The 15,246-nt window shown below is 44.1% G+C and overlaps 1 protein-coding gene across 4 annotated transcripts in view; it reads right to left on the reverse strand.

Annotated features, from left to right (window-relative positions):
- Positions 1–15,246, reverse strand: part of LOC745092 (uncharacterized) — a 125,386-nt gene that overhangs the window by 19,010 nt on the left and 91,130 nt on the right. Inside the window, exons 5-6 of one of the 4 annotated variants that reach the window (XR_010150716.1) lie at positions 12,775–12,810; positions 508–629 (exon numbers count right to left, since the gene is read on the reverse strand). Coding sequence is in view for 3 of the 4 variants with exons in the window: in XM_054665321.2 (XP_054521296.1) it covers positions 12,658–12,810 (153 nt within the window). In the remaining variant the exon portion in view is untranslated. Of the gene's footprint in view, positions 1–474; positions 630–12,559; positions 12,811–13,841; positions 15,160–15,246 lie in introns of those variants that run through there. The other 3 variants (XM_063792559.1, XM_054665321.2, XM_063792558.1) reach the window with 3 other exon arrangements.

The raw sequence follows: 15,246 nt of genomic DNA on the forward strand, positions 1-15,246 counted from the left end.
AACTGTACTGAGTAGTATATTTCTCCACTTCCTTTATTTTTTTCCCTTACCTTTTTTGAAAAAAGAAAATGAAGAAAAATGTGTTCCTCTTTCAAGTTCTTTTTCTCTCCTGGCTTATATAGTATGTTACCAGCAGAACTTTCTCTAAAATGAAAGGAAGTCATTGCTAAGAAGAGACAAAAAGTTAACAGGATTAAGGGAGTAAAAAGGCACATGGAATTTCTGGGTGTGCCCAGAATCTGAGAAGATTTGAAAAGAGGAGCAGAAAGGATTTTTGTATTTTAGAAGTTGAGGGGCCCTCCTGGCCTAGTTTGAAAAACACAATCAGATACAATTTGAAAAAAGTCCAACAAAATCTAGTGGGAAGATAAGCTAGAATCTTGTTACAAAAAGTGTCACGGGCCTTGGTTGTATATTTTAAATGAACTTCTTAATTTCATATCAAAATGCGTAGATACCTCCTGACCCCCGTTCTTGCCCTCCTCCATTTCCCTGTTAAATCCTGACCTTTCTCTGTAGACCTTCCCATTTCCACCCTGGAGGTCTGGCTGTCAGGACTACTCTCAGATTGCCTGGGTCTCCACGGTGGCACCCATTAGCCGTGTTGCTTCTGGGCAGGGCATCTGTTTCTGTGCAAAGAGAAAATGCTAGGGTGAGTCACCAGTCCTTCTCTCCTAACAAAAAAGCATTGTACTGTACAGTTTGATTTCGGCTCTTGTGTGCAACTTGTGATTGCAAACTAATGGGGACATGAGGCACAGCTCCAGTGACACACCTCTCAGGTTGCATTATAATGATCTGATTGGGATGTACCCCATTAGACCGTGAGATCCTTTAAGCCTAGGATGCTTTTATTTTTGTGTTCCCAGCCCTAAGCACACTGTGCCTAGCTCAGGGTAAGCACTAAACAAATGTTTCTTGATGAGAATGCTACAGGAGGAAGGGAAGGGTTGTACTCTACACAAAGAGCGGAAAAGCTACCCTTTAAGAAAGAGACTCATCTTCGCATGGCCTGCAGAGGGCGCTCTTGCATCATAGCTATACCATGCATCCTTTGCCCATCACTGGTTTCCTTGAGCAGTACCTTTTTGGTAAAACCACAGGTGTGAGACTTTGGAAATTTAGACTTAAACCTGCCCAAACACATTAGAATATCATCAGTTGCACAGAACAAATCCACATTACAATTATTCCAAAGGGACAAGAACATTCCAGAATTTGCTTAAAGAATACTAAGCCATGACATCTCAGAAAGTCAAACCTAAAGAAGAAAAATTGCCTGGTTAGTCTTCCGGGAAATGTTAATAATTCTTAAATTTGGAAGGCTCCTTATACTCACTTGATGAGCCAGTTCATCTAATCCAACTACCTCATTTCTCAGATGAGGAAACTGAAGTTTATAAAATTCCTCAAGGTGATGTATCTACAGAAAAATTATACTCTCAATTCAGGCTTTAGATGTGTGTTGAAAACATGGCAAGGTGTCCATTTGGAAAAAATGCACCTAGAGCTTTCTCTCTCTCTCCCTCTCCTTATTTAAATAGAAAGATTTAAAAATAAAAATATGGCCAGGCATGGCATCTCATGCCTGTAATCCCAGCACTTTGGGAGGCCAAAGTGTCAGGAATGCTTGAACCCAGGAGTTCGAGACCAGCCTGGGCAACATAGCGAGACCCAGTTTCTACAAAAAATTAAAAATTAGCCAGGTATAGTGGCATGTGCCTATAGTCCCAGCTACTCAGGAGCCTGAGGCAGGAAGATAGCTTGAGCCTAGGAGGTCAAAGCTTCAGTGAGCTGTGATCACACCACTGGACTCCAGCCTGGGCAACAGAATGAGATCCTGTCAAAAAAAAAAAAAAAAAAAAAGTACTGTAGCAACTGCTGAATAAAATACATAAGACTGGAAAGACACTATTTTAATGGTGAATCTGGACAGCACTCCAAGGGTACATTTTAATAGGTTGGAAGTAGGCTTTTAACATATTATGGGGGGGATCAACTGTGTAATAAATAACACAGAAGTAAAAAGTGTTGGTTAGCCAAACTGACCATCAAATTGAGAGCCAAAAAGCCATTAAGTTATGATTCTGGACAAGGCTCTGATTGCCACAGTTCAGAAAAGTTATTTGACATCTTTTTCACATTGTTAAGCTTAAAAAACAAACCCAAACTCAAACCCCCAAACCCTCAAAGCATCAAGTGCTTGAAGCATTTCTAATATACCTTCCGCATCAACCCTCACCTCCTTCTTGTTTCAGAGAAACCATGATCCTCCTCCAGGCTGGTTCTTAATAAGCACCCCCTCCCTTCCCTGGGTGCCTCCCATTTGTAGGCAGCCATTATTGGGCTGTATTCTGGTTGTGTTGAGGCTGGCAGGAAAGAGGAACAAGGATAGCATGTTCATGTGGTGTGAGTGGTCTCAGCTTCTAGGCATGCTGGGGGAAAGAGCAGTCCTGTGGCCCTGTGAGAGGCCCACTCAGACCCTGGCCAGCTCTAAGGGCTAAAGCAGCTCTGAGGTGTAGCACTTCACTTCCATCGGTTTTAGAGGCCCTACCTGGGGAGAAGAACGGCAGAAAAGCAGCCCTCAAAGAAATGCTACCATGGGATATGGCCTCAAGAGAGGAGCCTCAGCCTGAGATGAGTTGGGGGGTGGCCTTGAAGAAAAGAGGCCCTGGCTTCAGGGGCGTGGGGTAAGACAGATAAGGTGTTGGAAGGAAGCCACTCAGGATTCTTTGGAAAGCGAGGACAGTGAAGTTGGAGATTAAGCACCCGTAAACAGGGCAAATTACAGGAATTCTCCCCAGCCAACGGGAAGGGAAGGGCAGGGCCTGAGCACTTTCCTGGCCTCTCAAATTTGAAGATGCCTGGGGGTCACTGGGGAATCTTGTTGAAATGCAGAATCTGATCCAATAAGTCTAGAATCCTGCCTCAGATTCTGGATTTCTACCAAGCTCCCTGGTGAGGCTGCAGGTTCTTAGGCCCCACTTTCAGAAGCAAGGGTGTATTCTAGACTTCAGAATAGAGAAAGTTGAACAACAGAGACCATGTACCAGAGAGTCATCTATGGGCAAATTCGTTCGGAGGAAGTCCTTCTAGCTCCAGTTCAAATTCAAGGTTGTCTTTGCAGATTCCCAGGTAGTAAAAGGATTTTAGGAGTTCAATTATTGGGCAAGGAGGGGAAAGGATCCCAGATTTAAGGACCCCTCATCAATATCTGTTGGGGCTGGGAAGAAGAGTGGCTGGTTTTCCATTAGGTAGGGGGCCCAGATCACTAATAATCAGGGCGATCTGGTGAGGCAGAAGATGCCAGCAAGAAACGCCCTGGAGGGCCTGAAGCAGCTGCTGAATTCCCCATGAGCAGCTTTTCACATGCTACCTGAAGGCAGCCACTGGGAGGTTTTGAAAGAAGATACTAAGTGACTCCACACTAGCACTTGCCACACTAGATAACCTGGTGAGAGAAGCTGCTAATTGTAATAGAGGCAGAATGTTATCTGTACTGTTTAAAACCAGTTTTCCAGGGGGAAATGAGGACAGGCCAATGCAGCCAGAAAAGCACTGGGTGTTGGCTTTGCAGAAAGCTGTTAGGAACAGGGTTGCCAGGTGTCCTGTTTTGAACTGGACAGCATGGTATTTTAGCTTCTAGTGTACGAAAATGCAGTAAATGCCTGTTTTTTAAAAAAGTCATTATTGCGGCCGGGCGCGGTGGCTTACCCCTGCAATCCCAGCACTTTGGGAGGCCAAGGTGGGCGGATCACCTAAGGTCAGGAGTTCAAGACCACCCTGACCAACATGGAGAAACCCTGTCTCTACTAAAAATAAAAAATAAAATAAAATAAAAAAGCCAGGAGTGGTGGTGCATGCCTGTAATCCCAGTTACTCAGGAGGCTGAGGCAGGAGAATCACTTGAACCCAGGATGCGGAGGTTGTGGTGAGCTGAGATTATGCCATTGCACTCCAGCCTGGGCAACAAGTGCGAAACTCCATCTAAAAAAAAAAAAATCGTTATTATGGCCGGGCGCGGGGGCTCATGCCTGTAATCCTGGCACTTTGGGAGGCTGAGGTGGGTGGATCATGAGGTCAAGAAATCGAGACCATCCTGTCCAACATGGTGAAACCCTGTCTCCACTAAAAATACAAAAATTAGTTGGGCATGGTGCCACGGTGCCTGTAGTCCCAGCTACTCGGGAGGCTGAGTCAGGAGAATCACTTGAACCTGGGAGGTGGAGGTTGCAGTGAGCCGAGATCGTGCCACTGCACTCCTGCCTGGCGACAAGAGCGAGACTCTGTCTCAAAAAAAAAAAAAATCATTATTATTTCACATGTGCTTTATATCTTATGTTTTGATTTATTTTTAATCAGCAGGGGTTTGTAATTTCAGCTTTTAGTTACTCCTGCTATTAAGTATTGAATGGACAAACACTACTTAAAACAGCGTTACACTTCTTTTGAAATGTGAGGAATCCTTTTATTTATCTGTGTGCAAATAACATGTTTCAACACTACTGTTAAGTATTCTGTTAAAGTACAAGTCTATCCCTTAGGAGGGGAGGGTACACTCTACAAGAAGTTTTTTTCCCCAGTCTCTATGGGGTGGTTATTTCTGTAATCCTATTTATGGATGAAGCAGGGGAAATACAGTCATCACTGGGGCAATGATAAGAGCTACTGTGCACTGAGGGTTTACCATGTGCCTGTCAGTATGGGCAGTCTATATCCTCTACCTCCTTCCTCACAGAGATCCCGTGAGGAGGGGGGTCCAGTTACCCTCATTTTACAGAACAGTAAACAGGCTCAGGGAGATTCAGTATTGAGGCCCCAAGCCTGGAAGTTATCCTCCATTTCTCTTTTCCTCTTTGGCCCCTCCTCCAATTTATTAACAAGTTCTGTCAGCTATAACTCCAAAATATATTTTTAAAATATGACCTTTTTTCCTACCCTAGCTCAAGTCCTCATTATCTTTCTTGCTTAGATGTCGCATTAGCCTCCAAACTGTCCCCCGGGGCCACTCTTACCCTTAGTACCATCTTCCTTCCACACAATGGGCAGGGTGGGTTTTTTTAGTTGTTGTTTGTTTGTTTTTTGAGACAGGGTCTAAGTCTATTGCCCAGGCTGCAGTGCAGTGGTGTGGTCATAGCTCATTGCAGCTTCAATCTCCTGGGCTCAAGTGGTCCTCTCACTTTAGCCTTTCAAGCAGCTTAGGCTACAGGTGCATACCACCACACCTGGCTAATTTTTAATTTTTTGTAGAGATGCAGTCCCGCTATGTTTCCTAGGCTGGTTTTTTGTTTTGTTTTGTTTTGTTTTCTGAGATGGAGTCTTGCTCTTTTGCCCAGGCTGGAGTGCAGTGGTGTGATCTTGGCTCACTGCAACCTCTGCCTCCCGGGTTCAAGTGATTTTCCTGCTTCAGCCTCCTGAGTAGCTGGGACTACCAGCGCCCACCACTATGCCTGGCTAATTTTTGTATTTTTAGTAGAGTCGGGGTTTCACCATGTTGCCCAGGCTGGTCTCGAACTTCTGACCTCAGGTGATCTGCCCACCTTGGCCTCCCAAAGTGCTGGGATTACAGGTGTGAGCCACCGTGCATAGCTGCTAGGCTGGCCTTGAACTACTGGCCTATAGTGATCCTCCTGCCTCAGTCTCCCATAGCGTTGAAATTACAGGCATGAGCCACCACTCCTAGCCCAGAGTGATCTTTCTAAACTGTATATCAGATGATGTGCTCTCCAATGGCTTCTCTTCATATTTAAAATAAAACCCAAAGTCTTTTCCAGGACTTACAAGGCCTTACCTGATCTGGCTCCCCATTGCTGCATGCAAACTCTTCATTCATTCATTCAACTAATATTTACTGAGGGCCTGCCATGTGCCAGACACTCTTATAGCTGCTAGCATATTGCTTCTGTACAGAGCTCACATTCTAGTGGGAGGAGACAGTAATCAAAGAAATACAAAGTATGTCAGATGGCGATAAGTGGCATGGAGAAAAATGAAGCAGGAAAGGAGACCAGGGAGTGCTGTGTGGCAGTGAGAGGCCACCATTTGTAATAGGATGGCCAGGAAGACTTTCCCACGAAGGTGACATCTGAGCAGAACAACTGAAGGAGAGGAAGGAGTGAGCCAGGTAGACTTTGGAGGAAGAACATTCTAGGCAGAGGGAAAAGCAAATGCCAAGGTGCTAAGGAAGAGGCGAGTTTGGCATGTTTGAGGAATAGCAAGGAGGCCGATGTGGCTAGAGTAGAGCGCACAGGCAGAAGTCAGAGATGGCTTGGCCATGGGTTGGGGAGATGGCAGACCTGTAGGAATCTGTTGGCTCCCAACCAAGCGACTTGGACTTGGACTAAGTGGGTGGGAAGCTGGGGAAGGGATGTAAGCAGAGCAGTGATATGATTGTGTAGAAGGACGATGTGGCTGTAGGGAGGCAGGCTCAGCATCAAAGACAGAAACAATAAATCATGGTGGCATGGGCTAGAATGGTGGCCATGGAGGAAGAGAGAAGTGCTCAAATGTTGCTGAATGAATAGTGAATAAATGAACTTGCTCAATGATGGAGTCAAAATGCACATGCAGCAATCTGACTTGAGCTGCCTTGCTCTTAGTAAGGGTGAACAAAAACTAGGAGAGAGGGGCTGCTGCAGCCCCCTTGGAACTTTCCGGCTCTGAGATTTTAGCAGCTTTCCTTCTGTGGGGTATGCAGGGAAGAAGGAAAATACGCCTATAATGGAAGCTTTATTGGAAAAGGCAGAAGGTAGAAAAACATCTGGAAGGACAAAAAGCCCACCAGGCAACCAACCAGTCAACCAGTAACAATGTACAGGCTTGAGATTGGGGTATTGATCAATTGCCACTTAGGCCACACATAATCACTACCACACACAATCACTATGTGTGATTTTTTTTTTCCCTCAAGAGCATGTAGTAAAAGGAATGCTTCGGAATTAAAAATAAAAATTTTAAAAATTACCCCTTTTAAAAATAAACTGAATAATTTGTAAAACTATGGAGAGTATGGTGATGAACACAAAGGCTATGACTTTAAGTCACCTTTTTTGGGAAAGCAACTGGTTTAGAAGATTAAACTATGCAAACAAAAGGCAAAGATTCTGGGCCGGGTACGGTGGCTCACGCCTGTAATCCCAGTACATTGGGAGGCCAAGGTAGGCAGATCGAGACCATCCTGGCCAACATGGTGAAACCCCGTCTCTACTAAAAATACAAAAATTAGCTGGGCGTGGTGGCACGTGCCTGTTATCCCAGCTACTCAGGAGGCTGAGGCAGGAGAATCACTTGTACCTGGGAGTCAGAGGTTGCAGTGAGCTGAGATTGTGCCACTGCACTCCAGCCTGGCCACAGAGCCGGACTCCATCTCAGAAAAAATAATAATAAAAAAAAATTTTAAAAAGATTCTGGGCCGGGCGCGGTGGCTCACGCCTGTAATTCCAGCACTTTGGGAGGCTGAGGCAGGCAGATCACGAGGTCAGGAGATTGAGACCATCCTGGCTAACACGGTGAAACCCCGTCCCTACTAAAAATACAAAAAATTAGCCGGGCGTGGTGGCAGGCACCTGTAGTCCCAGCTACCCGGAAGGCTGAGGCAGGAGAATGGCGTGAACCCAGGAGGCGGAGCTTGCAGTGAGCCGAGATCGCGCCACCGCACTCCAGCCTAGGTGACAGAGCGAGACTCCATCTCAAAAAAAAAAAAAAGATTCTGAACCATCCATTCTCTGGGTTGCACTTAAATTTTTGGCTTCATTAGGCATGACTTGGAGCTGCTATGCTTGTCATGCAAAATATATTCCTCCATGTTATTTTCCATTTGCTAATCAGTTGGATCCATTTGAGTCAAACTGTGCCTTTGTAGACTTAGTTGCTTCTTTTGGAAGCTTCTTTCAAAGTTTCTTTCTTTAGTTGCTTCTTTCAAACTAGGTTACAGAAACAAGAGCTGAATTAGACACACAGCTGCAGAAAGCAGATTTCTACTTTCAAATTTAAGATGAAAAATATGAATATTGAGAGTATTTCTTTCATGTTGAAATCAAGCAACTTTCTTGGTAAAATTCTATTTCTTAACGCAGTCAGTAATTGGTGGGTGAGGTGACCACATGCCCTGAGGAGGCAGGTAGGCCCATCTAGAGCAGGAGCTGGGCTCATGCAGATGGATCTTTGACCCTACCTCTGTTCCTCATAGTTGGATGACCCTGGCCAACTCACTTCACCCTGTTACTTTCCTTATCTGCAAAATTCATGTCTCCAAAATTCCCTTGTGGGGTTGCTGTGAGGATGAGTTGAAATGATGTGTGTGGTGTCACAGCATGATTTCCTTGATCCATGGAAGTTATTAAGTTGTTGGCAGTCCACTTCTTGCTTTTGTGGAGTTGTATTTTTGTTCTAGCTCTTTTGTTCACAGACGGGGTGACTATGTAATTTATCATCCAAACTGGGAATTAATAAATGAAAATGAAAGACTAAGTGGAGGAGAGTCTGGGCTCAAAGGTGTGATCAGGACTCTTCCCAGGCAAACCTGAACATGTATGGTCACCTTCCCTAATACTAATGCGTAGTCAGACTGAGCAGCCTGTGGGAGAAAGCTGGCTGCCATCATTCTGCCACTCACTGCTGGAGGGACAACAAGGCAGAAGCAGTCTGGCGGGCCAAGCTAGACCTTGTCTGTGTTGGGAAGACTTACATCATGTGCTGGTAAAGAACTAACAACTGCTGGGCACAGTGGCTCATGCCTATAATCCCAGCACTTTGGGAGGCCAAGGTGGGAGGATTGCTTGAGGCCAGAAGTTTGAGACCAGTCTGGACCACCTAGTGAGACCTTGTCTCTACAAAAAAAAAAAAAAAAAAAAAGTTAAAAAAAAAATTAGCTGGTCCTGGTGACATGCACCTGTAGTCCCAGCTACTCAGGAGGTTGAGGAAGGTGGATCACTTGAGCCCAGGAGTTAGAAGCTGCAGTGAGCTATGACTGCACCACTGCACTCCAGCCTGGGCAACTGAGCAAGACACTGTCTCAAAAAATAAAACAAAAAGACTAACAACCTGGTCTTTGAAAAATATTGAGTGGCCAGGCACGGTGGCCCATGCCTATAATCCCAATGCTTTGGGAAGCCAAGGCGAGTGAATCACTTGAGGTCAGGAGTTCAAGACCAGCCTGGTCAACATGGTGAAACCCCATCTCTACAAAAAATACAAAAAATTAGGGTGTGGTGGTGGGTGCCTATAATCCTGGCTACTCGGGAGGCTGAGGCAGGAGAATCGCTTGAACCCGGGAGGTGGAGGTTGCAGTGAGCTGAGATTGGGCCATTGCACTCCAGCCTGGGTGACAACAGTGAAACTCCATAAAAAAAAAAAAAAAAAAAGGAAAAAAAAAGAAAAAGAAAAGGAAAAATTATTGAGTGAAGAAGCCTCTTCCCTTCCTCCCCCACCACCTTATAATTTGGCAAAGGGCCTCCATCTGTGGGGCCTAGATTGTTTCCTAGGAGATAAAAATAGCCAGCATGTGTCAAGATAGCATCAAACCTGCAGGGGCAGGTGAGGACTCCAGAATGGGGTTATAAGCAGGTCTTTTTTTTTGTGAGCCAGGCTACATGCCAGGCTTTATGCTACTGTGTTTATTTCTCTTTGTTACTTGCCAGCACAGTGATACTAGAACTTGCAGAAATTTAAGGGTAACTGGTATTACTTTAAAATACCTTTTCCCAGGCTCCCACTGCAGACCTTCAAAATCCACGTCCCCCAAGATTCTGTATATTTAAACTGGTGTCCAGAGCAGTTTCTATGACCTCAAAAGGTTGGGAAACATTGCCCTCATGTTCAGAAAAGTCCTTTAAACTTTTCAGCTTTGACTTAGTTGTGGAGAGATGTTGAAAAATGCCTTTTGTCATCCCATTGCCTGTACCTCAGATATGAAGGAAGAAATGACCCAAGGAGGCTTCGATGGAGCCAAGATCATCAGAGGGAGAGTCTCGGGAGAAAGATGAATCTCCAGGGCAGGGGCCAGGGTTTGTTGGTCTCTCTGCTTCTGGCCCCTGCAGTTACTCTTTTTCAGTGTCAACCTCAGAGGAGCTGAGCTTTATTTTTATTATAAAAGCAGAGATTACCTGTCGCTATACTTTATCAATCCTTTCTCTTCTTTCCCCATCATTCTTCCAGAAAGAATTGTTCATACTCCTTGTCTCTGCTTCCTTAATCTTCATTCACTTCTGACTGCAGTGGAATGAAGACTGACCTGGGTAACCTGCCCTATGTGACTGTGGGCAGGTTAATGAACTACTCCAACCCTCAGTTTCCCCACTGTGACTTGTAAAATGAGGTAATGCAAGAAAAATTTCCAACATAGTCCCTGGCAGATAGTAAATACTTATTTTTTTTATTTTTATTTTTTTGAGGCGGAGTCTCGCTCTGTTGCCCAGGCTGGAGTGCGGTGGCACGATCTCGGCTCACTGCAACCTCCGCCTCCCGGGTTCAAGTGATTCTCCTGCCTCAGCCTCCCGAGTAGCTAGGACTACAGGCATGTGCCACCATGCCTGGCTAATTTTTGTATTTTTAGTAGAGACGGGGGTTTCACCATATTTGCCAGGCTGGTCTCGAACTCCTGACCTTGTGATCTGCCCACCTCAGCCTCCCAAACTGCTGGGATTACAGATGTGAGCCACCTCGTCTGGCCAGTAAATACTTAATTTTAACCCTTTCCCTTTCCCTACCTCTGGCCCCAAAACAGAGATAAAATTTCTTTTCCTAAAATCATTAGTAACATAATTGATTTTTTTTTCTTTTTTTTTTGAAACAGAGTCTTGCTCTGTCACCCGGTCTAGAGTGCAGTGGCGCAATCTCGGCTTACTATCACCTCTGCCTCCCAGGTTCAAGTGACTTTTTTGCCTCGCCTCCTGAGTAGCTGGGATTACAGGCGTGTGCCAACACTTCGTTAATGTTTTTGTATTTTTAGTAGAGATGGGGTTTCACCATGTTGGCCAGGCTGGTAAAATCATTAGTAACCTAATTGGAAAATTCTATCATTTTTCAGGGCTCAATTTACTTTTTTTTGGTCAACATTTAAGACTATACTCAATTCTTGAAATTCCTATTCTTTTCCTATATTTATGCCACTTTTTCTAGCTTTTCCCTCCTGGTTCCAAAAACATCATCTCTAGCCTGCCTAGAATTAGAGGCACTCCCTGCCCAGTGTCACATGGGCAGTCATTTAACAGCCATGATATCCTGGCCCCACATAATCATTTGCTCCCTAAATAGGGACTTGTATGAATAACCACACAAGGATTTCACTGTCTTTTTCCTTTACATACACCTTACATTTAGGTGTATTAATGAAATTATGCAGCCATTGAAAAGTATCACGTTGAAAGCTATGGAAAGATGCAGAAGTGATTAACATCTTCAGTAGATATAGTGCAATGCAAAATGCTACATGTTAAAAATCAGGGTGAGGTGCTATTCACCTTAAGAAGGCACCATAAAGGCCAGGTGCAGTGGCTCATGCCTGTAATCCCAGCACTTTGGGAGGCTGAGGTGGGCGGATCACGAGGTCAGGAGATTGAGACCATCTTGGCTAACATGGTGAAACCCCGTCTCTACTAAAAATACAAAAAATTAGCCGGGTATGGTGGCACATGCCTGTAATCCCAGCTACTTGGGAGGCTGAGGCAGGAGAATCGCTTGAACCCAGGAGGCGGAGGTTGCAATAAGCTGAGATTGTGCCACTGCACTCCAGCCTGGGTGACAGAGCGAGACTCTGTGTTAAAAAAAAAAAAAAAAAAAAAAAAAAAAAAACAAAAAAGAAGGCACTATAGGCCAGGCATGGTGGCTCAGGTCTGTAATCCCAGCACTTTGGGAGGCCAAGGCGGGCAGATCACCTGGGATCAGGAGTTCAAGACCACCCTGGCCAACATGGTGAAACCCTGTCTCTACTAAAAATGCAAAAATTAGCCAGGCATGGTGGGATACACCTATAATCCCAGCTACTTCGGAGGCTGAGGCAGGAGAATCACTTGCCCTTGGGAGGCGGAGGTTGCAGTGAGCCGAGATTGCACCACTACACTCCAGTCTGGGCAACAGAGGGAGACTTTGTCTCAAAACAAAAATAAAAACAAAAACAAAAACAAAAATAAAAGGCACTACAGCCGCCTAACACAAAGATGACAGAATCTTGTCCCTACGCTGTAGCCACACACAACCACACCCAAGATCCCCCAAGGAAAATGGATGAATAGAGAACACTAGCAAATGAGAATTAAGCATCACTTTGCTACAAATACTCCAGTAAACTGGGCCTGAGCACTGCTTTGGGCTTCCAGACTGTAGGCTTCCTCTATCTCCCAGGCATAAATAGACTCTTACCTTAGTGAGAGCACATCAGACATTAGCCAAGTGTCGTGGTGCGTGCCTGTAATCCCAGCTACTTGGGAGACTGAAGCTGGAGAATCGCTTTAACCCGGGAGGTGGAGGCTGCAGTGAGCCGAGATCTCACCACTGCACTCCAGCCTGGTGACAGAGCGAGACTCTGTCTTAAAATAACAATAATAATAATAATTCTCTGATGACTCTTCAGGAAATTCTCCTCATTTTAAGAGTATGCTATGTTGTTCTGTGAAAATGAAGACTACCAGCACTTCTGTGTAAACTCTAGGAAGAGTTTGACTATAGGAGTATGGTAATCCTTGCTGTGTAAAGAAAGGATGGAAAGCTACTTTGTTTTGATAAAGTAAAATGTATTGAAGTGCCTATTTTGAGTAAATTAAAATTCAGAGTACTTACCATTTCAGCTGGTCTCAACAGCAAATTTTTAGAAGTCTGAAATACATCAACACCGTGAAATAGGAGACTCTTACTTCCTTAAGACATTCATGAAATCACTGGGTTAGGTGCTAGTAATGCAATGATGAGAAAACACACACACACACAAACACACACACACACAATCCCAGCTCTTATGGGGTTTATAGTCAAGTGGGGAGACAAACATTAATCAAATAATTACACAAATAAATTTAACAAACTGCAGAGTGCATGATGGAAGAGCAGTATTAGATGGTATGAGATGATTAACAGGGTCTGTTAATTGGCCAGAAACATCTGGGAAAGCTCACCTGAGACTGTCAGTTGTGCTATGGTTGGAGGATGGGGATGGGAGGTGGCTGGTGAGGGCCTCGTTAGGGAAGGAACTAAGGGTGCAGGAGCCCTGCTGCTGAAGCAGTATGAGCCTCGGGTAACACAAGGGCTAACCCAAATGCCTACACAGAGTAAGGATTGTGGGAGAGGAAGAAGTGACATGCCTCTCAAGTATTAAAATTCAGTTTTCATCATTTAAAAATAGAGTAACAATAGGCAAACAGTTTGTGTTTTTGACAGGGATTGTAAGAGTCAATAAATGATCACTGAACTCCTAGGAGGGTCCTAAAACTGAGGGTTTGAATTCCAGAATTTAAATGCTGGGTAGAAAAGGATGACCCAGCAAGTATTCCTGAGTCTGAAGAAGAAAAGCCAGGAGTGAGTTTAGTGTTACTAATGGCAGAGGAAAAGAGGGCCTTTTAAAAAGGAGGCAGTGGTACTCAGAGTTGAAGGCTACCAAAAGATCAAGGAAAATGAGAACTGAAAAAATATCTGTTGGAGTTAGCAACATGGAGGCCAATGACATTCACAAAATGCTTAAAATGCACTGATATTGTATAATTAGTTTCAAGCATCTTCTGAATTATCTGTGTCTTTTGCCTGACTGGGAGGGGTGTGGGTTGCTTTAGATCAAATTCCACATTTCTGGAGATCTGGGGGCATTCTAGCAACAATCCAGATAGTGTTACAAACAAGACCATTATAAGATAAACACATTTTAACAAGGCATTTATTACCCAATGCTTTAATATTAGAGAGACTCAACTGGGCTCATGTTAAAAACAATGAAGCATCTATGTCTTATGCAATGCTGTATAGGAAGTATCTGATAAAGTCTAGATCCTCAGAACAAAAATTCTATGCATTGGTCTATTGTCTTTATTTAAGACAAAGAGTGTGCTTAAGGTACAGGTATCTACCAGCTACTGAAAACTGCCGAACCCCTATCCATGATGTATCCTTATTTATAGAATGCTCTAAAAATGCTCTAAAAATCTCCCATAAAACAGGATGAAAGTAGTTTTCTAATCCAAAATGTCATCATAATTGACACTTCTCAGGGTAAAAATTAGCACATAATGGTGAGTGAGCTCAGAAAGATTCAAAATAAACAATTTATACAAATCGAGCTCTCCAACAATTGCAAATATACAGTATCTATTAGTCTTTAGCTGAATTAATCATTTATTTTTTATTTTTATTTTTTTTTTTGAGATGGAGTTTCGCTCTTGTTGCCCAGGCTGGAGTGCAGTGGAGTGATCTCGGCTCACCACAACCTCCGCCTCCCAGGTTCAAGTGATTCTCCTGCTCAGCCTCCCGAGTAGCTGGGATTACAGGCATGCGCCACCACACCCAGCTAACTTTTTTGTATTTTTAGTAGGGACGGGGTTTCTCCATGTTGTCAGGCTGGTCTCGCACTCCTGACCTCAGGTGATCCGCCCACCTCAGCCTCCCAAAGTGCTGGGATTACCAGCGTGAGCCATCACACCCAGCCTAAATTAATCATTTCTTAAGGCCCTCATAAAGTTACTGTTTGTAAAAAATAAAATTCTACATATATGGGAATTTAGAAAAACATTTAATTGTCATAATTGAATGTAATTAATCATTGTTAAAATATCAAAGCAATAATACATTTCAGAGGATATATATGTAATGATTTTTAAGGCTCTAGTGAAGCATACTCTAAAATGTAGCTAAGCAATCTATTAACACCGGCCTTTTACAGAATACAGTTACAATCATTCTAACAAGATAAATTGGCTGGGCGCAGTGACTCATGCCTGTAATCCCAGCACTTTGGGAGGCCAAGGTGGGTGGATCACCTGAAGTCAGGAGTTCAAGACCAGCCTGGCCAACATGTCGAAACCCCATCTCTACTAAAAATACAAATAATTATCCAGGTGTGGTGGCAGGCACCTGTAAACCTTGGCAGGCTGAGGCAGGAGAATCGCGTGAACCCGGGAGACGGGGGTTGCAGTGAGCCAAGATTGCACCATTACACTCCAGCCTGGGTGACAGAGCAAGACTCTGAGAAAAAAAGAAAGATAAATTATACATATGATTGATACACAAGCAAATTATATGTATTCACACATATATAGTTTCCTTTTGGAA

The sequence above is a fragment of the Pan troglodytes genome, chromosome 14, assembly GCF_028858775.2.
Source record: "Pan troglodytes isolate AG18354 chromosome 14, NHGRI_mPanTro3-v2.0_pri, whole genome shotgun sequence".
NCBI classification, from domain to species: Eukaryota; Metazoa; Chordata; class Mammalia; order Primates; family Hominidae; genus Pan; species Pan troglodytes.